Genomic DNA, 27,794 nt, shown 5'->3' with positions numbered 1-27,794 from the left:
TCTCTGAAGGCACATTCAGCCCTTAGGAATAGCAGTGTGTAGACAGTGATCAATGAAATTAGTATTCCAGAGTGAAGTTTTTCTACCAGGTGAAGACCACAAGTATGATTTTCTGCTCTAATCCTGGACAATATGTAATGAACATTGATGCGTGCAGTGCATTTCCCAGCTCAACTACAAGCCATACTAGAAAATTATAGGTGCACCTTTCCCTCTATCTTAAGTATGCTTTGAGAGGTGCTCCACATTGCAAAAGTAAAAATGTTACGTTTGGAATTGATCAAGCTGGCAGTTACCTGCTGTCATGGATTAACTCCAGCCAGCAGCTCACTTCCCATTCAGTGGGGTGGGGGAGAATATTGGAAGGGTAAATGTAAGATAACTCATGAGTTGAGGTAAATGGTTTAATAGTTGAAATAAAATAATAAAAAAATATAAATTGCAATGAGAAGGAAATTAAAAAAAGAGAGAAATAAACCCCAAGACAAGTGATGCAAATGGAAACAATTACTCAGCCCAATGCCCAGTCAGTTCCTGAGCAGCAGTCCCTCACCAGCCTCCTCCCCAATTTTTAAAGCTGAGCATGATGCCATATGGTCTGGAATATCCCTATGGTCAGTCTGGGTCAGCTGTCCTGGCTGTGTCCCCTCCTAACTCCTTGTGCCCCCCCAGCCTGCTCACTTCTGGGGTGAGAAGCAAAAAAGACTTTGGCTCTAAAGCATCCCTCTGTTATCAACACTGCTTGCAGCACAAATCAAACGGCCCTTAACTCTATCCCAGCCAAACCCAGCACACCCACAGAGATAGACAACTGGGGACTGCTGCTTCCTTCCCTGCAGGGCTCAAGGGAGCAGATGAAGGTACTCCCCCAGTACGTAAGGACTGACTCTGCTGCCCTCCATACCATCCCTCAGGGTGGAAGCAGCAGTAAGCCCAGCTTGCCCCCTGGTTCTCCTCTCCTCCCACCTGATCTTCATGCCAGGGCTGCAAAAATTAAAAGCAGAGGCTGCTTGGGCAGGCTACCTGTTGGTTCCCAGATAAGAAAAGCAATCCCACAGAAGAATACCAATCTATTTCCCCTTCTTCCCGCTCCTCCACCCCCGCTCCAGTCAGAAATAATACATAAGTCTCCCTTCAATCACATCTATCCGTTCAGCAGAATTTTGAGAGCAGCTCAACATTTCACTCGCTGACACTCTAATCCCTTTCCAACTCTGTAAGCCCGAGAAATCACTATCTTGAAAACTTTCCCTGCATACCTAACACAGGAATTCTTATTTCCAGCAGCACTCACAGCACCAGTCTCTGCTGTGCACCCAAAGCCCTGTGGGGCAGTAGGGCTGAGTGCAGGACAGCCCACTGACCCTGCAAACCAGGATGCACCCAGAGAGCTGCATGGTTCTGCTGGACACTTGCTTCAGCTGAGCACAGGTGAGAGGAGGTCAGTGTGTTGTTACACCTCCCTGTGCTCTGGACTTGCAGGAGCTGTGAACAGAGACAGCAGAGACTGTGGCACTCAGCATCTGACTAGGCAGAGGGTCCCCATCCAGGGAGCCTGGGGAGAAGCCTGCACCCCGCCAGCTTGCACACTTGTACAGGCTGTGCTGTTCCTGAAGAATGACATGAGGGATGGAGGAGATTCTGAGTTTCCAAAGTTTACCCCAATTATTTCACAGCTATTCCAAAGCTAACAAAGGTAATCCTTTTCCTTATAGGCTTTGTTCCTTGAACACTGGCACAGATAAACAGCACTATCTTCAGCTGTTTGCCACAAGGGTCTGATATCAATTAGAGAATGATAGTTTTCAAAAATTTAATTGAAGCGTGCTGAAATGCAGATGTAAGATTCTCCTCACCAGTGGAGACAGATGGTGAGTGTTATGGGCACAGCTCTGCAAAAGATTTTTCCTTCCATAGGTTAGATTAGTGCTTCCTCCCAGTGGTACCTCCATTTTTCTGGCTACCCTAGGGCTGGAATAAATCTGTAACCTGCTTGACAGATCTTTAGTGCAAGAAGGGAGATAGGCCTTCAGTTCAAGAAGTCGTGAGGAAGTGCTGGCTTCTATCATTTGAGCACTTGCAAGAAGCGTAACGAGTTCAGTACAAATTCTTTTCTGCACACACACACAGAGATGCAAAATGTAATCCACCAAATGGTTATTTTTTAAAGGATTCCTGACGATGCATATGCACATTCAGAAGAGTTCTACTGTATGTTTGTGAAAGCTGAATTATCTCATTTTATATTATAGTTAAATGGCACTAATGCTTGTGAAAGGTATTAGACCTGACAAGTTATATTTTGTGCCCTTGATGTCAGCTGAACTTTATCAATCTTTGTCAGTGCTTCAAGAAACCAGTTTTGGTTATGTTTGCATATAAATTACCAGAATTTCACTTCATTTCCTGATGTAACTTATTTCACACACTTACTAGAACAAGTACTTTTCAGGAACTCATGCAAACAGATTAGGCAGTAGTGAGCTGTCTATCTGACACAGTGTCTGTGTCATATGCACCTTGGCTCAAAAGGCGATTCTACTGTTATCCTCATCTCTGGACAATAAGGAGAACTTCTCATGTTCTGAGGAACCAAGAAAGAAGTGTGCTTGGTGATGGCTGTGCAGTGTTTGCAATGCCATCTGCAGGAAAGTTTTTCTTAGCTCAGACCAACCATCTAGGAGCCAAAGCCTTGTGTAAGTCTGGAAGGGCATTTGGCCTAAAATATTCAAAGGTTATTATATCTGAGCAAGGAAAACTTAAGAATAGAGGAGAGGATTTCCCCCTACACAGTTTTAGGGGAAGGTTCAGATGTCAATTGTCATTAAAATACCTCTAAAAAAATATGTTCTTATCCTCTGAAATTCAGAGGATAAGACTTACTTCTCTGCAGGAATAAACATTGTGGTAAACCTCAAAATGGAAATTTGAGTGGATTTTTTATGCAACTTCTCATCAAAAGCTTCCTTCTTAAAGACATTTCACAGTTCATTCATGCTGAGAAACACCTCTTATCTTTTAAACCTCCAGATTGTTGGGCTGAACAAAATGTGTACAGTTTGCTTTTAACTGTTTCAGCACATTGCACAGAGAAGAAATCAGAATGCCAGAGGGATTTCCCTGATTCCCAAGCAGCAGCCATTTAAACTGGAAAACCCAGTAAAAATCCAAGTCATTCCATCTTCACTGTTATTTTAGTCTAAATTAATCAGTTCATTTTGGCCACTCTTAATAAAGAGTCTTTTCTGTCTTTCAGCTATGTTACCTTTGCAGCTGGGGTTTAACCTGAGAGTAAATGTAATAATGATAAGGTTTGGACAGGCTAGAGAAGGGGGATAATGAAGGATTTTGAACAGACCTGGAAACAGCAAGGACTTGCTCTTATTCTACCCCAATTCCTCAGCCTTACATAATACCTAGCTAATTTTACAAAAGCAAGGGATTCTGAGGATTAAGTAAATAGTGAAGAAAATAAATATATTTTTACCACACAATTTTTCCCCTAAACAAATTAGTTTTTACTTTGACAAGAGATAACAAGAGATGTTGACTGAGTTTATAACTCAGTCCATACTGCTTTGCTCCCCTGCCTTTAACTCCTGCTACATTCTCTGGGAGCAGAACAAACTGACCTCCTGTACTGTGCTCAGAGCAGGCTTCTGGTTTAGAAAGCAGCTTCTGCAACTCTTCTTCCTGCCTCTGGTGCAACCTAGTTTTCTGTAAAGATAATGGACTGAGATCTTCTTTAATCAGCTGTTCTCTGCAAATCTAGTTGCTTTGTTTTAATTAAACAGTTAATTAAGAAACTAATTTCCTTACAAGTGAAATCATGTATTCCTTTCAATTTTCATGATCTTGTAAGTATAATTTAATACAAACAACTCAAAGGTCTATCTGGATTGTAAAGCACTTTGAAGACAGGAAGTGGCAAATACTCTCATTTAGCCATGCATTTTGTTTAAACTTCCCAGGGGCTCTAATAAGTGAAGCACCTTGTTGAGTGAATAAAATTGCAAGTTTCTCTAATAAAACATGTAAAACGTGAGTCTAGAACAAAACCTTAATGAAACAAAAAAAACCCCCAAAATTTTAAAATTCAGCCCCATGCTGAGGTTGTGTCCATCAGAACAGCATTTTGGACACAAGTCAAGCCCAGGCCTGACCCACCCCAGGCCAGAAACGTAAGCTGGCCCTTGGAGCATCAAGGAGGAAAACACATACGTCCATTCTGCCATGCTTCTGGGAAAGGGTTCATGAAACTGAGGTAGAACACAGGTTAGCTCTCCAGTGTAAGTTAAAACCTCTCTCATATCCCAAAATAACACCACTCTCTTTAGGGCACTGAAGTCTTCTAAGAAGATAAATGAACATTTTATCTCATGACCTGAGATTAGCTCACTTGGTTGGAGCCTGTTGCTAATAATTCCAAGCTTGTGAGTTTGATCCCTGTATGAGCCATTCAGTTAAGAGTTAGACTCGATGATCCTTGTGGGTCCCTTCCAACTCAGAATATTCTGTGACTCAGGCCAGCAAAAATGAAAGTTCTACCAGAATTTATGAACTTCAGTGCATCTGGGGTTCACCACAATTCTAAGTACTCTTATCTCATTTTAAAAAAATAACAAAAAAAAGTGTGTATATATATACATCCTCTTCAGCACACAGCATGGACATTGAAATCACACCCCTTTTCTGTTCTTATCCATACATTAACTTTCCATATCAGACAGGTCACCTACCATTACATGGTATTTCTGCCAGTTATCTACATATCTCTCTCTGCGAACACACAGACATGTGTTTGGGTGTTTACAAAGCTCCTTGGCCTCTCAAGAATATTTATTCCATCTTCTCTCCATCAACATCCCAGAGGAGTTTTATTACCTCTGTGCCATGAGCCCTGTGCTGTGTGGCAGACATGCCAACACACTTGCCTCCACATGAGCATCAGGCTCGCACAGCTCTCCCCTCACACAGCCCCTGTGGCTGCCAAGAGCTAGAACAGCAACGCTCTTCCTCTGTGCTCCAAGGGAGAAAAAGAGCTTGTGCTTGCACAAGAAGCAACTGTCACTTCTAGAAAAATTAAACATCAGCTACATTTATCTCAATGGTCATTATATGTCATCACTAATTCCCTCTGGGAACACTGCATTACAACAGCAGAGCCATTCAGTACCTGTGAGGGCTGGGAACATCAACTGGAGTCCTTGCACACTGCCTGAGAAGGGTGCAAGTGATGTGGCTCCTTTTTTAATGAGAGGTTTGGCTTTGTGCCCTGGAAGCAAAAAAGCAAACAGTTCTGTGTGCAATGACATGCACTCTGCATGTATGTGGAGTCACAGAAAAAAGTCCCTTAGGGAATGGGACAGAGCTTGGAAATCCGCATAGACCTGCACTGCATTCCATCTTCCTCAATTCTTCCTCTTCCACAATTCTCTAGTGAGACCAAAAGAGGACTAACATATATTTAAGGTCTACAGTTTTCCCAAATTAAAAAACAAGAAAAAGAACTATGTACACAACATCATAATTTTCCATGCTCCCTACCCTCACTTCTGCTTTGCTCATTTCATTTAATTTTCAAAGGAAAAAAGCCTTGCTCAGTACAGAAAAAACAACTGCAGAAGAGTTTGTATTCTGCTCCTGCTAAAACTTTATAGCAGCGACAAACTATTATGCCTTCCCAAAAAAACAAGTGTCACCAAAGCCAGATTCAGTGATCTGACCAAACATTATCTGCTTTCCAAATGTTGCATCCTGAATGACTATATTTTAATAACATGAGAATATTCTGTAGCACTGCTTTGAGGAAGTGGAAGATCGATGCCAGGTTGTTTTGATACAGTCTGCTCTTGGCTTTAACATCGCTTCCCCAACAGCAATTAACTAAGGTCAGCAATATAATTTACCCCTTTTTAAATTACAGTGTAGAAACATTTCAGAGAGCACATAAAGTGTGTGAGACTCAGCAGGGACTCGGGAGCTCAATCATTAAGTGCACAAGGGGGCACATTCCCTTCATTCATGAGTGTACTTCCCATTAATGCTAATAGCATGTTGAGAAGAAAATATGCTCCATAAACTTTCATTACTCACTTTTTCCCTTACTCTTTGACAAATGAGCCATTGATGAAGACTCAGAGGTAGGTCCACCTCTCTCTATCCCAGTGCTATAGAAAACCAAAAAGGCTTTTCATTGCAAGCACAGACACTTCTATCTACATCTCACGCCGTGGATTTGAATAAATCCCACTTCTAAGCCACTGAGGGACTCACAGATTCACTAACAACTGTTGCCAGAACACTGCCTCTTTCCCCTCTTCTCACCTGCAGTCCCCACATTCCTGCCCCCTGCATGGCATCAGGTCCCTTGAAGAGTCAATTCACCCCATTAATCAAGTAGAAAAATAAGAAATTATCTTCTATTGCAGCAGAAAACTAAGGTATCGCTAAACTTCTCACATCCAAAGAGGCTATATTTTCCACAGGTGAAAACCTGATATAACTCGTATCCTGGTGGTGTTCCAAGTGTTTAACTACTTTTTACCCATTCAAATTACCGTAACGCATCTCTGTAAGATACAGATTTTTATTTTGTGTCCTAAACTATCTTTGAAGGAGCTGCCACATGTCATTTTTAGTAGTGGTCAAGTGTTGCTAATGAACAAAGTAGCTCTGAACAAGGAAAAAATATTTTTCCAAGAGGAGGAGAAATTGCAGATGTTGAAATGTCTGCTTTGGGAATCATTGCACAAGTCACACACAAATGGGAGATTTGGTCTTTTTTCACAGGTGAAATTGTGACAGCTTCTCAAGGAGTATTCAGAAGTAAAGGCAGTCATGGGATGAGCAGCAGTCCCTGCTAGCAGGGGAAAAAAAGGGAATCTGGGGAGGGTTACCCAGGACGAAGGCATCCTGCCTCCTGCAGCTTCCTGCTACACCAACAGCCACCATCAGATCTCAGAGCTGAAGCTGCCATCCCTGCTCTGTCCTTGTGCCTGGGGCTGGGCAGGACACTCAGACAGACTCAGGAGTCTACCCCAGCTGCATGAGCCATTCCTGCTCCCTGCCTGTCCCTTCTCTGCAGATAAATAGGTGGTAGAGGCAGATGTGATATGCTCTATGGTGCTTCTGCCAGTTCTGTCCCTCACCTCCCCACATCTGTTCTTGGCCTCAGTCTCATTTCTTCATCCCTCCTCAGCCACTAACAGGCCTGCTTTGGAGGAAAAAAAGGGTAGAAAGAGCATATCTTGAGCAGAGACTTACGGGCATTTGCTTTATATTAGTTTTTGCTTTTGTTAGGATGCAAGTAACACCTTCGCTGCTGGACTTTGCAAGGGAAGAATAAGTAGAGAAAAAAACAAGCCTGAATGTTTCTTCCTCCACCAAATGCACACTGGCTCCACAAAATTCAATTTACTAAACACAGTAGTCTCACACTGGCAAAATTCAGTTTTATCCACAGTAATAAGAAGCCTTGAACCAGTTCTGATTTCTTGAACCTGATTGCCCCCTTTCAATCTGCATTTTCATATATTGGGAAAAAGAAAAACCTGCAAGATAGTGAAATACAACTGGAAATCCCAGCCTCTCCTAAAATCTGTTACTTCCAGAGCCTCGGCCAAGCTCTGCTCCTCTCCTCCTATCTCCCAGGACAGCAGCTCATAAACTACATCCAAATCCTTGTCGCAGCGCAACTGCCTCCACTAAAACAACAGAAACACAGATTTCTTACTGTTGATACATTTACAAGCTGGTCATTTAAAGCCCTCTTGGTTCCCTCGAGAATTGTTTGAATCAAAAACTCAGTATTTAAAATACGCAAGTCTAAAATCCACAGACTTAGACAACCAATCTTTATTCTAAAGTAATGTCCACTGGCCACCAGGATTTCATACCAGATTGAAGTCTTGTAGGGAACCAAAACTAAGCAATGCATTTAATTCAGCTCCAGAGAACTCCTGCTCTCTGCAAGCCTGATCCACCTGTGCAGCTACACAAGCTCCCTAGTATGCAACCCAAAATTTTGCTAGACTAAAACAATTAGCAAGTCTATTTACAACTAAATAATCAATATAGAAAAGGTAATTTACAAAAAAAAAGAAGCACTCAATATTCTTCAAAAAACTAAAAGGTTGGAAACTCATGCATTAAAATCTTTAGCTTGAAGACATCTGGATAAACAGATTACTAAATAAATGGTCTTATTTGAAAAAAAAAACCCCAAACAAACAAGACAAGCATATCTAAAACAGCTCTACTGCATCTCAGTTATCCTCTAAGCCATTCAGGGCAGTGGGCATTCTATCAAGGTATCCAGTCCTCCTTGCACCAGCAGTCAGCTCAAGTGCTCACCTAACAGCATCTCTCCTCACAAGGAGCCCTGTTTCACTCAAACGCATTTTTCCCAAGCAGAAATGCTGCATAATGAATGAATCTCAAAAGTAAGACTAACTGTATTAGCAATACTAGCTAGCATTTAGCAGAGGAGTACATATACCCCCAGAACACACATCAAGACACACCACAGCTCAGCTACTTATTAAGCTGGAATATATCTCTCAGGTTTAATGGAAACAGCTGCAAATAAACTACAAACAGGTGGGCCGAGTTATGGGAGTTATTGCTCATGGAGTTATTGCTCATTGGCAAACAAGCCTCAGCACAGCTCTGCTGGCAGCAGCTGGAGCTGGTGAGCAGAGCTGCGGCAGCCCCTGAGAGGCACTCGGGGCAGGGGTCCCTGCAGCCCCCCCGGCAGCCGCTGTCCCCGTGAGCTGCCCGGGGTCACAGAGCCCCCGAGCCCCCTGCCCGGCCGTGGCCGTGGGCACCCGCGGCATCGCCTCCGCTCTCAGGGCTCCTCTGAATCCACTCAGGAGAACAGGAAAAGAATGCTTTGTGGAGGTAATACCTGCTGTCCCATATCCCAAACACAGACTCCTCTTTAAATTCACCTCCTATGCATGAACTGGGAAAAAATGCTGATGCTGACAGGCTGGGAAATCAATACCTACACGAACAGTTTTCGTATTAAGCAGATCCTCAGAAACCACCAATAAACTAGAAGGAGCTGGCACTGTGTGGTGTTGAAGGCTGGAGCTGATTTTTTAAAAATTTTGTTTGTTTATTTACCCCCAGTTGCAGGTCAAAACTGGTTGTGTTAATGAAATAACTTGATTTTAAGAGGTACTGAAATCCATAAAATTTCTGAGAAGTCCAGGACTTGAGAAAACCAGGTTATTCCTTTCCTGGTCTAGCTATTAACATGGATAATTTTTAAAAATAATTTTGTTTGAATTTGTTCAGCAGATAATTTAGAAGACATTTCATAGTCTGTCCTGTATTTGATCAATCCAAATCACTGTTAAACCTATCACTTCACTCCAGACAGGAAAGGGAGCATCTTTTATATTTATTCACTGAGAATAGTTCTTTTAAAGTGATTCTTTGACTTGTGATAGAGCACATGTGCTACTTTTAAATATTCAGTATTCTGTGTGATAGTATCAATGATCAAAGATGCAAGGAATTCTACTTATTAATTAATAAACTAGGCTTTAAACCACAAATATGGAGCAAACAAAAATAGGGAGCTGTCATTCATGAAACATAAATCGGCATTTTCCATTTCTTTTCCCACCTAGCTAACCACAAACAGTAATGAGCCATAGACAAAAACTCAATGGCTTTTTGGGGAAAAATTCAATGCCAAAACAGCCTAATCAACCAATTGATAGTAATCGTGTAAAGAACACTATCTAAACTTCAGCATTCTTACTAATTATTGTAACAGAGAAAGCATGAAACTAGGGAAGAAGAGAAAAGGGACTCACAATTCTGTTTTTACTGCAAAACCTGCAAAGGAAATAAAAAATCCCAGTCTTAGCTATATTGCTGTTGATATTTGCAACAGATTCTCCAAGCTGTATGAATTTTTAATGCATATCACTCACATACAAATATTTGCTCTTAATGGATGTTTTTCCTTGAAGGAATGCTAAAATGTGTACTGAAGCAGAAGGTTATAAGGAAATTGTTATTGTCATTCCTACTCAATTAGTGCCTACACAAGAACTGTCATCCAGTGAACACAAGAGAAACACCATCAGTGATGGTGAATTTCCTGGCTTTTATCACTGTGTCAAAACATTACCATTCTGTAATCACAGGCTTTCATGTAAAACAGCTCAAATGGCAACAAAATCCCAATGCGAAGCCTTTTTAAACATCAGTTTACTGATGGCAAGGAGCAGAATTACGTACAGCTTAAATTCAGTAAGCTGGTACCTAGAGGAACTCCCTACCTAAGCATGGGCCATGTTTTCCACAACACAGGGAGACAGGCCCCTCTGAGGGGCTTTGGAACACTGTAGACAGCAGGAGGGTAGTGGGAAAGGCAACACAGACTGATCCTGTGACACAGGGACTTCCCTACAATAGCCATTCCTTGCCATGAAGCCTTTCCTGGAATTCATCTTCAAAGTTTGGGAACCAGGAATCCTGGTGTTCATCAAGAACACACAAACCCAAGTTTAAACTGCTTTCCTGTGCCTCAGGTTTCTAAATCCAACTTATCCTTGGAGTCCTCTTGCCAGAGACACCATTTGCTCTCTGGTTTTGTGAATATTAAAACCATCTCTATTACATGATGAACCCAACCGATGATACTGAAAGGGATCTGGACCAGAGATCTCTGGGGTGAGATGCATTCTCCTGGGAAAGGGGAACACACTCAAATCTCACTTCATAAAGAAGGAATTTTATCCCTAAACCAGACCAGTTGGGAAAGAAGTTTCTTCTTTGGGCTCCTCAAGTCTAGCTCATGGTTTTCTTAACACCTGCTGAGACTCAACTTCTACTATTCTGTGAACTACTTTAACTTCTAAAATAAGCTTAAATTAAATGTTTCTCTTATATGTTGCTTCAGTAATTTATTTTTTTGCTAAAACTAGCTATTTAAAGGTGTCAAATTTATAAATGAATTTTACCATTCTGACATATAAATATTTCAACTGAAAAAATCCAACACCAATTCCACACTTTAAACCCCAGTGCAACGCTTCCCTCTTGATCATAGTTCAGCCCTGAAACACCTCAGACATACAGAGAGTGCAGGGGAGAAGACATCCTATTATGACAGCACAAAATGACATATTAATAGATCCACAGCTACCCTAAGCTGCAATCATTACACAGCAGCCGAATCTATCTATCCCATTGTGTGTGTATCACACACTTTCAGATACAGACATTCCTGTATAGAGCTTGCAAAACCCCCGTATGGGAAGTCAGATTAGCATTAGTTACTTTTAATCATATGAGGGGAGCACACACACACACTTACCATATCTCGGCTCACGTGTGACCTTCACTCCATGCAGGAGGCTCTGCTACTACGTGCACAACTTCTTATGCCCTGTTTAGATTTGTTATCTGCAGAAACCACCAGTGCTCACAGCAGAACTGCACTGAGACACAGGGCAGCGCTATAACACTGTTATGCCTGAGCAGCTCCTTCCCCTCAAGTCACTCAGACATGATTTTATCTCTGGAAATGAAGTATGAAAGCGTGAAAAACTATTCACAGCTTGATTACTGCATTTCCTGTGAGCCAAAATACTAGGACCGTGTGAATACACAGAAGTCTTATTTACAGATTAGGCTGTTAGAAAACTTCAATCCGAAAGGAGGCATCTGTGTGTTTTCTGCTCTGCAAATAGTCACATCAGGTTGCCTAAAACGGCTTGTTTCTTTGGCTAGGGGTGATAGTCATTTATGAAGATGATCTGTTAGGTACTTGTTTCTAAAAATAAAGGACAGCACTTTACAAATTATAATTCCTTCTGCTTTGGAAAGTTGGAGGAATATCTCTGGATCAAACTGTGAAACTGTTCCAGACTCACTGGATATGAAAAGCAGAGCAGTAGGGGAGAGTGCAGTGCTCCCAGGCTGGGTGCTAGAGCATTGCCATTTCTCCTTCAAATTTCAGGATGAGCCCCCATCTTCAGCTGAAAGGCAGTGATAACAGAAGTGAGTGACTGATGCATTCCCCACTGGTTTTACAAGCAGCATTACTTTCAAAGTACTTGCTATAGCACCAAAGAAAACCAAACCACACAGACTAAAAAAAGAATTCAACCAAATGGCTTAAGTTTTGCATTAAACACAGCTAAGGAGCCACCTTCCAACCAGTGTTAATTTATGGTGCTTATAGCGGGCACACCACCAAATCCTCAGAGTACTCTACACACAGATATTAAACCCTGCCAAGCCAGTGTGAGTTAGGGTTTAGTTACCAGCTCATTAAAAAACATAGAACTGACATGGATGAATTCCCTTGTCTGCTTTCAAAATCGCACCTTTTATTTAATGCTACACAAATTTCACACTTGACTAAACAAACATCAAATCTAAAATCCAAGTTTTTAGACTTTTTTCCCCTCACTTAAGACCAGATTTTGTCACAACACTGCATATATTACAGATTTTGGCAAGATGAGTAGCTGTAATCAATTTTATTGTAAGAACAATTTCTTTGTTTATATTAATTCTTAGAGTAATAAGTAGAAGGGAACTTTAAAGTAGAACTTTACTATTAGAAGGGATGACAGGCACCAGAGCTTGCAGAAAATCAACATTAAAACCAACAGATGCTGTAGTCACACTATCAAAGTACATTTAAGCCAGGCTTTCACTGAGAAAACAGTAAAATACATGTTTTAACTGAATGGGTCCCTTGGTCTGTGCTGGCAGTATGTACTTCCCCAAACTAGGACTTGTCTCAGGGATAAAGAATAACTGAATAGAATTATGTAGTCTGTACCATATTTTTTAAAAGCAAAAATCTTTTATGCCACAATTTTCTGTAAGTTAAAATTTTTAGAAGAGCAAACATTTTCATTTAAAACTTGAAAATGAGAGAAAACCTGGTAGCTTGCTATGGAATCCCATCCTGACCTCACGTGTATTTGGTTTATAAACCAAGTTGGTGTTAGGCTTTCTGTACAAACCAATCCCATCATCTCAGCAGCTCTCAATCTTCACATCCCTTTCTGAGTCAAAGGCACAAACGTGGTTTGGGGATTCTGTTCACATGGAATCATAGACTGATCACTTGGAAATTATCCTCATTCAGTGGATGTACCATGATACACTTTTCAAGCACAACTCCTTTGGTTAAAAGCTAAGGTATGTTTTGAAAAGTACCCTGCTTTTGAGGAAATCAGTGGCAAATTTTTCATCAGGAAATTTGGAAATTAATTTGGAATAACTGAAACTGCATTTTTCTTCCAGCATTGTATCATGAATTTAACATTATTTTATGTGATGTTCATGATGAACACCAACATACAAAAGTCTTTATATTGTCTTTGAAGTAAGGAAAACCCGGTGTATTTAAGATTGGCAAAGAGAAGAAGAGGGGCAACAGTCTCCTTACACAAATATTCAGAATGATGATTTCCAGAAACAGGGAGTGGCTCATACTCTGATGGCAATGGAAAGCAAACAAATGCTTTCCTATGTGACTGACACCTATTGGGATACTGCTGCAGTGCTGTTCCCTCTGGCTCCTGTCAAAGTACTTTTAAAAAAGCACAAACAATCCCTGAAGACAAGCATTTGCCTTTCTAGGTTCTTCCCATCAGGAAACACCTGCATGCCTGCTGCTCTCCTTCAAGTCTTTCTCATAAATCAGCAAGTGGAAATACCCAGACAGCAGACTGTACCTCAACGTTGGAATAATTCTGCTTTTACTGAGTTGGCTCAACTTTCCTACACAAACATTGCCAGGACTATAAACTGGTGAGAGTGGGAAATGCCTGTCACACCACAGAGCACTGGGAAGGTCAGAGGAGTCTCTGCTGCTGCCCTGAACAGGCTCTCAGAGCCATGGGAAAGGCAGGTGCGATGGCAGAGTTTGCAGCAAAGGTGGAGAGCAGCACTCCAACTAGTTTTACGACATGCAGTGTTACAGGAACATTCCTGTCTGGAAACATGCCACATGGTCCTTCCACAGGAGCCCTCCTTGCTCTGCTTGCTCACACGAGTGGCAGCAGCTGGGCATCCTCGCTCATGGAGCAAAGGAGTTCACTGGTAAATGCCCATTCCTCAACAGTCTGACCTTGGCTCACAGGAAAAGAGATCCAGTTACATGTGTGAGAAAGCACTCAGACAGAATGTAGCACTGTGACAGTGTCCTCCACAGCCCTGTTGCATCACTTCTGTATGAGGGAATGTGGTCCATATACACCCTCTCTTCAGAACCTTGAAAACACAAGTCCCTTTGCCTCTGAGAGAGCAAACTGTGAGAGGCTCAGGTGAACCAGGCTGGCAGACACTGTCAGGACCAAGCCGGAAACTAATTTTGCATTTTAACAGTTTGTGCTAGTTTGGCTGGGGTAGAATTAATTGTCTTCACAGTGGCTGGTATGGGGCTATGTTTTGGATTTGTGCTGAAAACAGGGTTAATAATATAGAGATGTTTTTGTTATTGCTTGCACAGAGCCTTCTCTGGTTTTCATACTCCCACACTGCCAAGGAAGTTGGGGGTGCATGAGAAGTCAAGAGGAGACACAGCCAGTACAGGTGACCCAAACTGACCAAAGGGATATTCCAGATTATATGACATCATGCTCAGTATAGAAAGTGAGGGGAAGAAGGAGGAAGGCGGGGGATGTTTGGATTGATGGTGTTTGGATTCCCAAGTCACTGTTCTGTGGGATGGGGCCCTGCTCTCTTGGAGGTGCCGAACACCTGCCTGCCCATGGGAAGCAGGTAATTAATTCCTTGTTTTGCTTTGCTTGTGTGTACAGTTTTTCTTTCCCTATTAAAGTGTCTTTATCTCAACTCACGAGTTTTCCAGCTTTTACCCTTCTTATTCTTTCCCCAATCCTGCTGGTGGGGGAGTGAGCGAGAGGCTGTGTGGGGCTTGGCTGCTGGCTGGGGTAAAACCATGACACAGCTGAAATGCAAAACTTCTGGGTTTGCTAGGTGTAAATCTAAACCTCTTGGTTTGAGTGAAAAAGAAGTAGTTTGGATTGGTTTTTGTTTGTTTTGTTTGCATCTTTTTTTTTGGTACTTTTTAAAAAACAGTGCTTTAAGTATTTAAGAGAAAGGTATTTTCCAAATTCTTCAAAAGCCATCATGAATTGCTTTAATATTTTCGAAAACTACCCATTCAATTTTCTAGCCAAAATCTATTTGCCTAGTTCTATCTAGATTTTTAAAAGCATTGGGACTCTCCAGGTAATATTCAGGTATCACTTCACGTTTGGGACAGTGCCAGGCAAACCTGGCTCCCCTGACACGGTCAGCACCGGGACAAGGACAGGAAGGGACTGGGGTGGGGTGGGCAGAGCAGCACCAGCAGATGTCCAGTAACACCAGTTGAGTCACGATCATTTATTTTCTTCACTGTTCTCTAAGGACTGAGGTATCATGGAAGTCTATAAATTGCAGCTTCCTCATTGCAATTTCAGTGCTCTCCTGCCATGCATGCTCAGGAATGACACAAGCTCCAGAAGTACAGTCAGTCTGTTTAGTGTTTAGGCTTTGCTGATATTTTTAAAAATGTGCATTATTTCTATTAATTACAGGTCATATCTTGTAATATTTTTAGAATTGTCTGAGACTATTCTAAGAAACTGAGGGATTTAGTTATGAAAGAAATTCTCTTAGTCTTATTACAGGTTTCTAAAGAATGTCTTAGAACTTCTTTATCTATGTATTTAACCTGTATTAATACCCTAGGAAAATAACTACCTTTTGGTAAGATAAAAACAATTTTTTCCAACATTATATGTGCGTTTATATATATATATATACACACACACAAATATATTTATACATATATATATATATATAGAATGCATGTGCATTTTGACTGCCGAAGACAGTCAAATTTTGACTGCCAAAGACATGTATAATTTTGACTTCACAGCACCAAGACCACTGGTGAAAACTTATTTGTGGCAAAGCATCAACATGCTTTACTTGACCTTGTAGAGAACATAACATTTAAGAGAATATTTTAATTTAATTAAGCTCTTCACTACTGAAAGATGTTAATGTAATCTTAATGATCTAGTGGTGAAATTGGAAATGAAGTGCTAAATCTGCTCTAGAATCACAGAATCATAGAATTATAGAATGGTTTGAATTGGAAGGGAACCTTGAAGATCATCTTGTTCCACCCTCTGCCATGGACAGGGACACCTCCCGCTAGCCCACGTTGCTCCAAGCCCTGTCCAACCTGGCCTTGGACACTTCCAGGAATCCAGGGGCAGCCACAGCTTCTCTGGGCAACCTGTGCCAGGGCCTCACCACCCTTACAGTAAAGAATTTCTTCCTAATATCTAATCTAAACCTACTCTCTTTCAATTTGAAACCATTCCCCCTTGTTCTGTCACTCCAGGCCCTTATCAATAGCCTCTCTCCATCTTTCCTGTCGGTCCTTCAGGTACTGGAACGCTACAATCATGTCACCCCAAAGCTTCCCTTCCCCAGGCTGAGCAATCCCAATTCTCCCAGCCTTTCCCCACAGCAGAGCTGCTCCATCCCTCTGACCATCTTGGGGCCTCCTCTGGACTCTCTCCAGCAGCTCCATGTCCTCCCTGTGCTGTTCCCCAGGGCTGGAGGCAGCTCTGCAGGGGGGTCTCACCTGAGGGGGCAGAGGGGCAGAAGTAACTCCCTGGTGGTTCACCTGCTGATTACGCTGCCTTTGATGCAGCCCAGGGTACAATAGGCTTTCTGGGCTGTCAGTGCATGTGGCTGAGTCATGTCCAGTCTCCCACCCACCAGCACCTTCAAGTCTACGGAGAAGCTCCCCAGGGCTGCTCCATCTGTTCTTCCCCCAGCTTGGATTGATCCCAGGGTTGCCCCAACCCAGGTGCAGCACCAGCACTTGGTCTTGTTAAACCTCATGAGATTCTCATGCACCCACTTCTTGAACTGTCCAGGTCCCTCTGGGTGGCCCTGTCCTTCAGGTGTGTCACCTGCACCCTCAGCTTGGTGTCATCTGCAAACCTGCTGAGGGTGCACTCAGTCCCTTCATCTGTGTCATTAATGAAGACACTGGTCCCAATACAGACCCCTGAGGGACAACCATTGGTCACTGATATCCACTGGGACTCTGAGCTGTTGACCACAGCCCTCTGAATGTGTCCATCCAATGAATTCCTAATCCTCCTAACAGTTCACCCATCGAATCTATCACTCTCCAATTTGGAGAGAAGCGTGTTGTGGGGAACCATGTCAAAGGCTTTACAGAAGTCCAGATAAATGACATCTGTAGCTCTTCCCTTATCCACTGATGTAGTTACTCCATCTTACCACCTGCCGTTTCGTCCCTCACCTGCCGCTTTACAAATGTGGATATATCCTTCGAGCCTGTGCAGTGGATTTTTTAGGTGAGGCACAGCATGCGCAGAACTGGTCCCCCCTTTATTCCTAAGGTTCATCTGTCAGGGCCTAGAAAGCTTGGACGGTGACAGTGAGGTCCTCAGGACATAGGTTTGAGTGTCCTTCTCTTAGATGGATGGCCTTACAGGGCTAAACGAGCTCCATCTGCCCAGGTTGGGAATTAGAGTTGTCCTTCTCCTAGGATGACTGCCAGAAGGCTAACGAGCCCATCCTGCCCATGGACACATTTTATCTGACCCTTCAGTTTTGACCTGTTTGGCATAGGAGACCCTGCCGGAGGCTTATACCACCGCCAGCGTAGCCTGCAACCTCAGAAGGGTGCATAAGCTTCTCCCCCACTAAAATGATTTAGATGAGCCTTTCTCTCCCAACTTTTTCCCCCAGCCTCCTACACTCAAACCCAAGGACATTCCCTTGCCCTAAATGCACTTCCAAGATGCTATAATTCCAAAACAAACCATTCCTGGGCAGAAGCCGCAAGCGAGCCAAGCCCAACACATCCCACCCTCACTGCGACAATGCCGGAACAGAAAGCGATCCCGACACACCCCCGGGCGGGGCAGACACACAGATAAGGGGTCCCCGCACCCACCCGGGTCTCAGGCACCTCCCACGACCCCAGCCCAGCCTAAACCCCCTTGACCCCCAGAAAAATCCACTACTCCCTTAGCCTCCCCCCCACCGAGTCACCACAGGCCCCTCATTGTACCGCCCACCCATGGCCCTCCAAATGGGACTGCCTCTGGGAATCCCACTGACCCAGCCAGTCCCCCTCTCCCAAACGGGACTGCCCCACCCACCCTCTCGCTGGTCTGGGGATCCCTCAGGCCCACCTAGTCCCATCCACTGGACTGATTACATGGCTAATGTATCTGTTCTTGAACAGGCAGCAGTCACAAGTATTGAGGCCATGTTGCTGAGAACACAGCTGTGCTGGGCAGGGCACGTCTCCAGGATGAAGGACCAACCACCACCTCCCTAAGATCTTGCTTTATGGTGAACTTGCCACCGGCTGCCGCAAGAGAGGAGCCCCGAAGAGGAGATTCAAGGACTCCCTGAAACAATATCTCAGCTTTGGTCATATTGATCATCATCATTGGTCTACTCTGGCCTCCAATTGGGAGACATGGAGACACACTATACATAATGCTGCTGCTTCTTTTGAGAACACATACAGAATCTTTTCTTGAGGAGAAAAGATAACATAGAAAGAACCATGTCTTGCCAATACCACCTAAGGAGACATTCCGCTGTGCCTTTTGGAACTGGACTTGTCTACCTTGCATTGGCCTTTTTTAGCCATCAGCGCGTTTGCAGCAAGTGTGGGTAGAGTCCTTCTTAAATCTTTGTTCGTGAAGCCCAGCCATGAGTTACTCCATGATAGAAAGCCACTGGGTTGGTCAGGCAGGACTCACTCCTCGTGAAGCCATACTGGCTGTCTCCAGTCACCTCCCTGTCCTCCATGTGCCTTAGCATAGGCTTTAGGAGGGTCTGTTCCATGATCTTCCCAGGCAGAGTTGAGGCTGACAGGCCAGTAGTTCCCAGGGTCATCCTTTCTTCTTTATTTAAAGATGGGTACTATGTTTTCCTTTTTCCAGTCACCTGGGACTTCCCCTGACTGCTACAAGTTTAAGAGTATCCTGGAGGCTGGCTTGGCAACTACATTAGTGAATTCCTTCAGGACTCTGAGATGCATCTCATCGGGTCCCACTGACTTGTGAACATTCAGGTTCCTCAGGTGCTCATGAACCTGATCTTTGCTTACAGTGGGAGGGACTTTGCTCTCCCAGTCCTTATTCTGCTGTCCATCCACTCGAGAGGTGTGGGAAGAGAGGCTGCCTTTGAAGATTGAGGCAAAAAATTTTTAAGTACCTCAGCCTTCTCTTCATCTGTTGTTACTGTTCACCAGAGTTGTTTATGAGACGGGGTACACCTTCTTTGACCTTCCTTTTCTGATTAATGTACCTGTAGAATCCTTTCCTGTTATTCTTTGCCTCACTTGCCAGGTTCAGTTGCAGTTTTGTCTTGGCCTTCCTCACCCTCCCTACACAGTTGTATTTCTCCATTCTCTGTTACCTGTCCTAGTTTCCACTGTCTATGCATTTGCTTTCGTCCCTTTATTTTGGCCAGCAGTTCCCTACTCAGTCATGCTGGTCCCTTGCTTTCCTTGCTTGATTTCTTGCTCCTGGGGATCACTTGCTCTTTTGACCTATGGAAGACTTTTTTAAAGATCTGCCGGCTCTGTTCCACTTCCTTGTCCCCGAGGGCAGTCTTGCGGGGGATCCCTCTGACTATCTCCCTGAAGAGCTTGAAGTCTACCTTCCTAAAGCTCAAGACCCTGACTTTACTCCTTATCTGACTTGTATTCCTCAAGACTGCAAACTCCACCAATGCATGATCACTGCAAGGCTCCGTCCAATCTTGACACGCCTCATTAGCTCGCTTATGTTGGTGACCATCAAATCTACTATTGCATTCCCTCTGGTAGGGCTGTCTGTCACCTGGCTTAAAAAGTTATCCCCCATGCAGTCCAGGAATCTCCTCAATTGCCTACAGCTTGCCTGATCTTTAGACTGTCAAACACATATGAAGTGGAGTACTTCAGAATTCCTATGATTTGACTTGGATACAATCAGAGACCTTTAGCTGCAGCATTGAATTTTTTACCAGCAATCTCTGACAATCAGTAACATCTTAGAAGAGAGTATCAGTAGTATCTTAGAAGAAAGCCATATTGCATGTGCCCTGCATTTTTCAATCTGCCTTACCAGATTGCACTTTTAATTGCTAGCAACTGGGATTTTTGAGGATATGTGCCTGCATTAGGATGTCATAAAAAACAAGAAACTGAGAAGAATTCTCAAGACAAATAAAGCCCATATGCTTTTGATCATGGGTAGGGTTAAAATACATTGTTTTCTCTGGAAAAAATCCTAGAAAATTAAGAAGGCAACATTTTTCTGTGCAATAAAAGAAACAAGAGTGGATGAGGAAGAAAGGATGAGTTTGTTTATGAAGTATTTGCTCAGGGCACTAAATTAAGGCTCTGTTTCTGAATTTAATTATAATATTTTCTAACTTTCTGAGATTTACGCAACTTGTGCAATGTGTCACACAGCACATGTTCACCCAATGCTACAGGCTGTCATTAGTAAGCTTCAGAAGTCAAACCCTCTTCTGAGGGTACCATAGTCTTCATTCTCCTGTTCCATACCTATGCATCCTCTTCCGGCTGGGTGACAGGCTTCCCCTTGCCCACCCCAGCAGGTCTCTTGCTTGCTCTTCTGTTCTCTCACATGGCGGCTTTTCTCCACAATCTGCACAGTCCCAGCCCAGACTCTTCTCTAGCAGATTTTCATGTTTTAGGAGTGGTATTTTCTATTTTAGTACTAGTGCTAAAAAAACCCCCCACACCACTCCCCCTCCTCCTTCTCCTATTGGAGGCACAAAGGGCAAACATCATGGTTGGGATAAGAAAAATTTACTGGAAACAGCAGCGAGATAAGAAAACAAACAGTAACAGCAGCAATACTAATAACAAAAGGTATAAGAAAATAAATTATTCACATGGACAAACATTCCAAATAACAGACAATAGCAGACGGCTCCCTCCACCACATTTTCTCCACCAGCAGGAACCCCTTCTCCTTCCTCTGCCCCCAGTAATGATGTGAGGTGATACAGAATAACATCAGGGTCCTGGCCATGCCCCTCCCGGCTACTGCAAAAATTAACCCTGTCCTGGCCAGATCCAGGACACAGATCATCCTACCTGAGGGTTCCTTTTTCTAGATTCTTATATTGATACTGCCTCCAGTTTACCTACTGGCTAGATCTTGGCCATTTAAATCCTCAGTCCACCTCCTCCACTCCCCCTCATCCTTGCAGCTCTAGGAACACTTAATGCCAGGGAAACCTTGTAAGTTATGCAGGCCTTTTTCTCCCCCAGTCCCAGCTGTGCATCTACACTTTTTGCAGCAGAAGCCAGAAGCTCTAAGCACAACCCTTCATTGCAGTGCAGCTTTCACAACAACAAGCATCTTGGGTTGGGTGCCCTCCCTGCCTCTGAAGTACAGCTCTGAAGTATCTCAAGTCAGACAGTCCAAAAATAACCCACCTTGAAAGGTAGTTCCTTTGTCTGAAAACATAGCTCTTCATTTTTACAAGACAAACACAACATAAGGGTTTTCAAAATGGATGTTACTCAATTTTATTTCTAATATATCAAGCCTGTCAGTTCTTTTGTGAGTAAAATGAGTGACAGGGTTTACAAAGAGTATTAGCTCTAAAATACTGCACTGTCTTGGGGTTCGAAGAAGCAATTAAATTATGTAGTTGGGAGAACAAATAATCTCAAAGCAGAAAGCATACTTTCAGTTTTCAATGTAAACAAATAAAAGAAAACACTCCAAGAATGATGTGGTAACATACAGATCTAAATCATACAGGCTGTTTGTGCTCCTGTATAATTTTGCTGCATTGCATAAAGCATTTGAAGTGAAGAGTTGTCACCAATTACCACTGAACCCACATCTCATCCTTCCTCATAAATTAGCAGAACTGTAAAGCTGAAACCATTACAAGCTTCTTAAACACTTAAAATAGGCCATTTATTATTCTGCCCCTTTGGCCAGCAGGTTAGTTCTGCAAATACTGCAAATTGATTCCAGAAGAATAGAGAGGTTGTACCTTCTCTACTTAGAAGGGTTTTCTTTGTAGCAGAAACGCGTCACTACAGAACTAGTTCTAGCTGTTGTGCTAGGATATACCATTTCCAGTCAAAACATCACATTTGTACTTTTGAATTAACCTTCTCAGCTTAACTCAAGGTCACTTCATTTTCTCCTTCATCATCCCACTTTCCCTCACAATCCCCAGAATCTCATGGTACTTCTAGTTCCTGCCACGTTTCATTTCGCTTCATACCTCCTCAAAAGCCCTTTCAGTCTTTTCACATTTCTAGTCAACTTTCTTCTAACTGGTCTTCTGGTTCCCGCAGGTCTTGCCTGAGATTTTCCTTCTGCTTATGTCTTTCACGCTTTGCAGATGTCTGTGCAAGCTCTTCTCTGTGGCTGCAGAACTACTCTTGAAACAGGCCCATGTGCAAAAGCTGCACCTCAGACCTGCACTCATGGTTGCTTAGAGTGGAACACCCAGACATGCTGTGCTGGTGTGTCCCGTGAGGGCAGGCTGCCATGGCAGCTTCTGAGACAGAGCCGTGAGACTCCTTCAGTGCAAACCCAGTAGTCCCTTTCTTTTCCCTCTCTGACAAATCTCCAGAGCTAATGAAGACAACAGACCAAGACCTTATCTGCTCTGCTGCTACAGACAATCTCTTGGACCAGAATACCGGAAATAAACCCAGCAAGTGTTGGGTTTTTTTATCATTTGCCTATCATGAAGAAAAACAGCTGGTGATATATCCTACCTTTTTCAATTTGGTGTCATCTTTCAGAAGATAAAGTTTTGCAGAAACTTCTCTTCAACTGGAAGCACCTCTTGATGTCTTACATTTCTGGTACAGAATGACAGGTCTGGTATACACTTTGAATGGTGACTAATTGACTAGTTCAAAGTAAAGAAAAGATTTGCTAAAGATATCCCCAAAGTAATTTTGGATTAATTTACTTTCTTTTACTTCAATAAAAGCATGCTGTTACAGTACTGTGTCCCAGGGTTCACAGTGAATGCCAGTGAATGCTACAACAAAGCCTGCTGTATTTGCATATGCAATTAATGCTGCATATGGTAGCATTCAATCTGTTAGTTATCTCTTTAAACAGTGTTCAGTAATCTGCACTTCAAGAAGTAACATACCACGCAAAGCTTTTAAAGTACTTAATAAACATATTTCATTAGTCTTCAGCAACTTCTTAAAGGTGCACTTTATCATCTTTACTCTGCCAGTGGATAAAACTTTACATAAAGAATTAATGTAAAATTTTTCAAAGACATTTTGTGTTTAACCCTTTATAAGGCTTAATAATTTGGTTGTACATCAAGGTCCCCGAAAGGAATCGAAAAGGTCCAAACACGAGCAATGGAAACAACTAATGCATGAGAGTATTTCTACATGAGGAGAGATCAGACAGAGTTAGTTAAAAGAGAATGAACATATGGCAGAGGAGGCATGAGCAACCAGAGCAAAACTTGCCAGTGCCTCTTCCTCATGGTTGAACAGAGAGCTGCAGGAAGATGCACTGCAATGAAGAACAGGTCAGTTCAGAGGGAACAACACTACACACATCTATTGCAAACACATCCCTATAAGAACTCTGTAGGGCAAGAGAGGGCTGGGGTCTGGGCCAGGCCTATGGACACAGAGCCAGCCAGGGCAGTGCTCAGCAAAAGCATCTCCCATCCCTGAGGCTGAAGATCTGGTTGTGGGATGGGGGAGATGTCTGGAATATATCTGTTCCCTTCAAAACCACTCATGCTCCAAATAAAAGCAGAATGCCATCTGCATAACTATACAAAGTGAAGATAACTATTATGTTTGCTAAAATACACTTCTTGAATCAAACCTGCTTTAGGTTATTAACAAACAATTTATGGTGCAGGACTTAGAAAGTACCTCCCAGATGAGAATATCAATTCAAAGCTGTTGGGGAGGATTTTTTTTTACCCCTACCATTTCTCTTCCACTGAGGTTTCCTTCTCCTACCTCTGCAGCTGTCACTGTAAGTCATCAGGCATCAAGGAGAAAAGCATGAGATGCCTGGCTGTATCTGTGCCTGTCAGAAGAATAGTGGGAACACAACAGGCTTGCAGCCAGAGGGGAGTGGCCTGAAGTTTGCATGCAACTTTTCCAAGTGCTCTGAAGAAGGTCATCTGGCCTGTTGTCATGAGAGCTGTAAAGAGGGGAATTTGACTCCTGAAAGTAGTTGGTTTCTAAAATCAACAAACTACCTCAAAGATGAGCATCTGAAATCCATACTTTAGGAGAAGGTGCTAGCTGGGAAAAAAACTGTCTCCTATAATAGTAGAGAGTTAATAATCCAGACTGCCATAATAGGAAGATAAAAGGAATGCAGCTTTTTGTGTGTGTTTGAACATGTGAAAAAATGACCTTGAGCAACAAAGACAGCCACCTCTAGGAAGTAGTAGCATACAGACATGCCTGGAAAAAACCCATGATATTGCAACCAAGGTTGTTGAATTCAGTAATTTTTTTCTCATAGGATGTAGAAAAAATAAGTAGAAAATGTATAATCCAAACTGGATTCAAACTGAAAGTATAAAACCTGATAAAATCAATGACATGGGACTGGATTTTTTTACAGGGAAGGAAGAGGTTAGAGGATACTTATCTAAGTCAGAGGGTTTGAAATTGGTTGGACTTGATGTTCATACTCAGCTGATCAATTCTCAGGGCTGTCAACAGTTATTTGCAACCCAGTGTTCTTCAGAACAGGGATAACTGAGACAAGATAAACATACTTCCTGTCTTTACAAGAGGTGGAAGATGAGGAGACTGAGAATTAGATATGTGTAGCATTAAACAACGAACCGGACCAGACACCCGCGGTACCGCTGCCGCCCCGCCGAGACCCTGGCGGCCCTGGCCGAGCACACCGATCCCGCCGATCCCGCGCTGCCCCCGACCCCGGCAGATCCCGCCGATCCCTCCTGCACCCTGCTCCTGCCGCACACAGCACCCCCCGTCCCGCCATGCGGCCCGGGGCAGCTGCTGCCGCTGCTCCACTCTCCGGACGCCGAGTCTGCCTCCGAGAAACAGAAGAAAAGAACAATTTGGACTCTAATGAAACTAAATTAATAACAATAAGTAGTTTGTTTGGTTCAGCAGTAAATTGAAAGTCTGTGCAAGTGAAAAACCTGTTTATAAATACATCAATAGAAACCTTTTTAAATTCTGTTTTATAGGGACACCCTCAGACACTAAGAGAATAGGGTAAATTTAAAAATCCATATATCAATAAAGACATATTCATCTTTAAGAAATAAAAAACGGGGAAATGTAGCATTAAACCTGCATTATATGGGAAAACTGTGGTTTAAACAGGTTTTAAAATGGCTTTTGGTGGTGTCTTTGCAAACACATGCTTCTTCTTCCCAGCACCCCCCACTGTTATCCATGCAGGAATGTCCTGGGAAGGTGACCTGAGGTGTGTCCCATTGGCCTTTGTTAACCTCTTCCTGTGATTGGGTGCTCCTGTAAGCCCCTTGAGACTTCTAATTGGTTACTCTGTGAATCCTCCTAAACCCTATAAATGTAACATCCCCCACAATAAACTCTCTCTTGCCTCCTCTCCACGCCCAGTGTCCTGTGTCCTGTGTCCCTGCCGGCCATGGGGCCACGTGCGGGGGGGGAGGGGGAGCACCTCTCCCCTCCAGGCTCAGGGTCTGAAAAAACCCCTGAGAAACCCCTGGAGTTCCCTTCCCCATCCCTCAAAGCGTCGCAATGGTTCTTCAGATGGAAATGGAACTAGAACTGTGCCAGCCCTACGCCGTGGATGGGAAAAGGAATCCAGAAGATATATGTCATCTTAGCTGCAGTTCTTAGAAACAAATAAACCCAAACAATGGGTAAGCAGAGAGAAAATCACAAGAAAAATGAGTGTTTGCCTCATTGGATTTGTTCAGAGTAATTGGTGTCAAACCAATCTCATTTCCTTTAATAGTAAGATAATAGATTTTGTGTCACATCTTGACTTCTCTAAAGCTTTTCACAGTATTTCATCTCACTTTCTTGTATATAAGCTAAGAAAATCTAGATGAAAATACTAGGGTGAATACAGAACTACTTGAAAAACTACTCAGAGTAGTGTCAAATATTCATTCTCAAAATAAAAGATATAAAAAACATGAGCCTTACGGGAGGCTGCCTTAGGTCTGCTATCAGTCATTATGAATGGCAAATGACTTAGTGTACCTACTGGATATGCAAATAATGTCAAGTTGGGAAGGAAGGAAAATGTAAATTAAAAAAAAAAAGTTAACATTTAGAGTCTGAAAACCAACAAAACCAGTTGTCATGGTTTGAGCCCCAAAAATCCAATTTCCAAGCCCCCTGCAATTTGTTTCAGTGTGAGAGAAGTTTTCAGACATGCACAACTACCAATATGTGGGAATTATATCAAAGTTTATTACTAACAGAATAAAAACTATAGAAACTAAAAAGCAAGTAAATACACAGTATTCATGCAATTTATACCACCCCTGGGGCCCTCCCACATCATTCCAGAAGAAGAACCTTCAGGACGATAGCTAAAGTCTCTCATTGGGATACCGTGAGTTGGGCTGCACCCCTTACCAGCTGCTCGGCCTCTGCCGAGGCTCCTCCTGGACTGCAAGGGAACACTTGCTTCACCAGGTCTGCATCACGAGCTACAGGGAGCTTTCATTAAAGACCTTACCCAGAAAAAGCCTGCTTGGTTTGGCTTTTCTCTGTCTCAGCTGTAGCATCAGCTTGACTGCCATGTGGCAAGGGGGGGGCATCCCCCCCATTCCTCATCCTTTGATTTTTGGCTGCCCTCAACCAAACCTCACATAGGGCACCTCTGGGCTCCCTCTGCCTGCCTCTGTTGCTCCAGACGGAGCTCAGGTCGCTCCGTCCCCCCACCATTGCAGGGGAGGTGACAGCAAGACTGCTTAAAGTTTCTCTCTCTCCTCTGCCTGGAATTCTTTCTGCTCTGCTTCACGATCGCTGCTGCTGCCTCCCCCACTCACAGGGGGGAGAACAGCAAGGAACTGCCGTAGCCCTGGCCACAGCACCGGGGCCTCAGGGTGCCCAGGAGCACCCCTGAACTCGGGGCTCCCCTCAGCTACCTCACGGCTCCAATTCTCTCTGCCAACAACTTCTCTCTTCTGGTCTGTGTAATATGCTAATTTTGCAGGGGCGAACTGCAGCTCTCCATTGGCCCTGCATCAGAAACTTACTTGGGATTAACCATTTCCAGCCCCAGGGGAGGCTAGACAAGTCAAACCACGACACCAGTTTCTATTCAAAAAGAATAAACACAGACATCTAGACCTATGGTGGGATAATCATCTGCAAAAATGTAGTACTGGAAAGAATTTTACTGGAATTAGAGCTCCATTAAAAAAGTCAGGAGCTATAAAGGATCAAAAGCCATATGTTACAAAAAATAGGCAAATGAACTTCTACAATACAGAAGACATCACTTACGAAAGCCAAACAAAATAGCCCTTCTACTCTTCTCCACACTATCAAGGCCTCAGCTGAGTACAAGATTCAATTTTGGGTCCTGTACAGGCAGAAATATGTAAGCCAACTGAAGAAAGTTCAGAGCAGTGAGAATGATCACTAGCCTAATAAACAGAACCTAAACAAGGTTCTCAGGAAGGGAGAGACCAAAAAGAGATGGTAGGTACACTAAAGAACAGGGCAGAAG

General features: G+C 43.1%; 1 protein-coding gene and 1 long non-coding RNA gene across 11 annotated transcripts in view; both read right to left on the bottom strand.

Moving 5' to 3' along the window:
* KCNIP1 (potassium voltage-gated channel interacting protein 1) overlaps positions 1–27,794 on the bottom strand; it is a 469,203-nt gene that overhangs the window by 95,133 nt on the left and 346,276 nt on the right. The window contains exon 1 of one of the 10 annotated variants that reach the window (XM_027665220.1): positions 26,796–26,870. The exons of the other annotated variants lie outside the window; for them this stretch is intronic. Within the exon in view, the coding sequence (XP_027521021.1) occupies positions 26,796–26,859 (64 nt within the window). The 5' untranslated portion in view covers positions 26,860–26,870. Of the gene's footprint in view, positions 1–26,795; positions 26,871–27,794 lie in introns of those variants that run through there. 10 annotated transcript variants of the gene reach the window in all.
* LOC113957605 lies at positions 4,450–22,700 on the bottom strand. Its single transcript, XR_003531231.1, has 3 exons — positions 22,689–22,700; positions 5,431–5,436; positions 4,450–4,520 (listed from the first exon to the last, which is right to left on the bottom strand). It is a non-coding gene; the product is annotated as an uncharacterized LOC113957605 (long non-coding RNA).

Source organism: Corapipo altera, unplaced genomic scaffold (assembly GCF_003945725.1).
Source record: "Corapipo altera isolate COAL_440 unplaced genomic scaffold, ASM394572v1 111, whole genome shotgun sequence".
Lineage (NCBI taxonomy): Eukaryota > Metazoa > Chordata > Aves > Passeriformes > Pipridae > Corapipo > Corapipo altera.
This window is presented reverse-complemented; position numbering and strand designations above follow the sequence as displayed.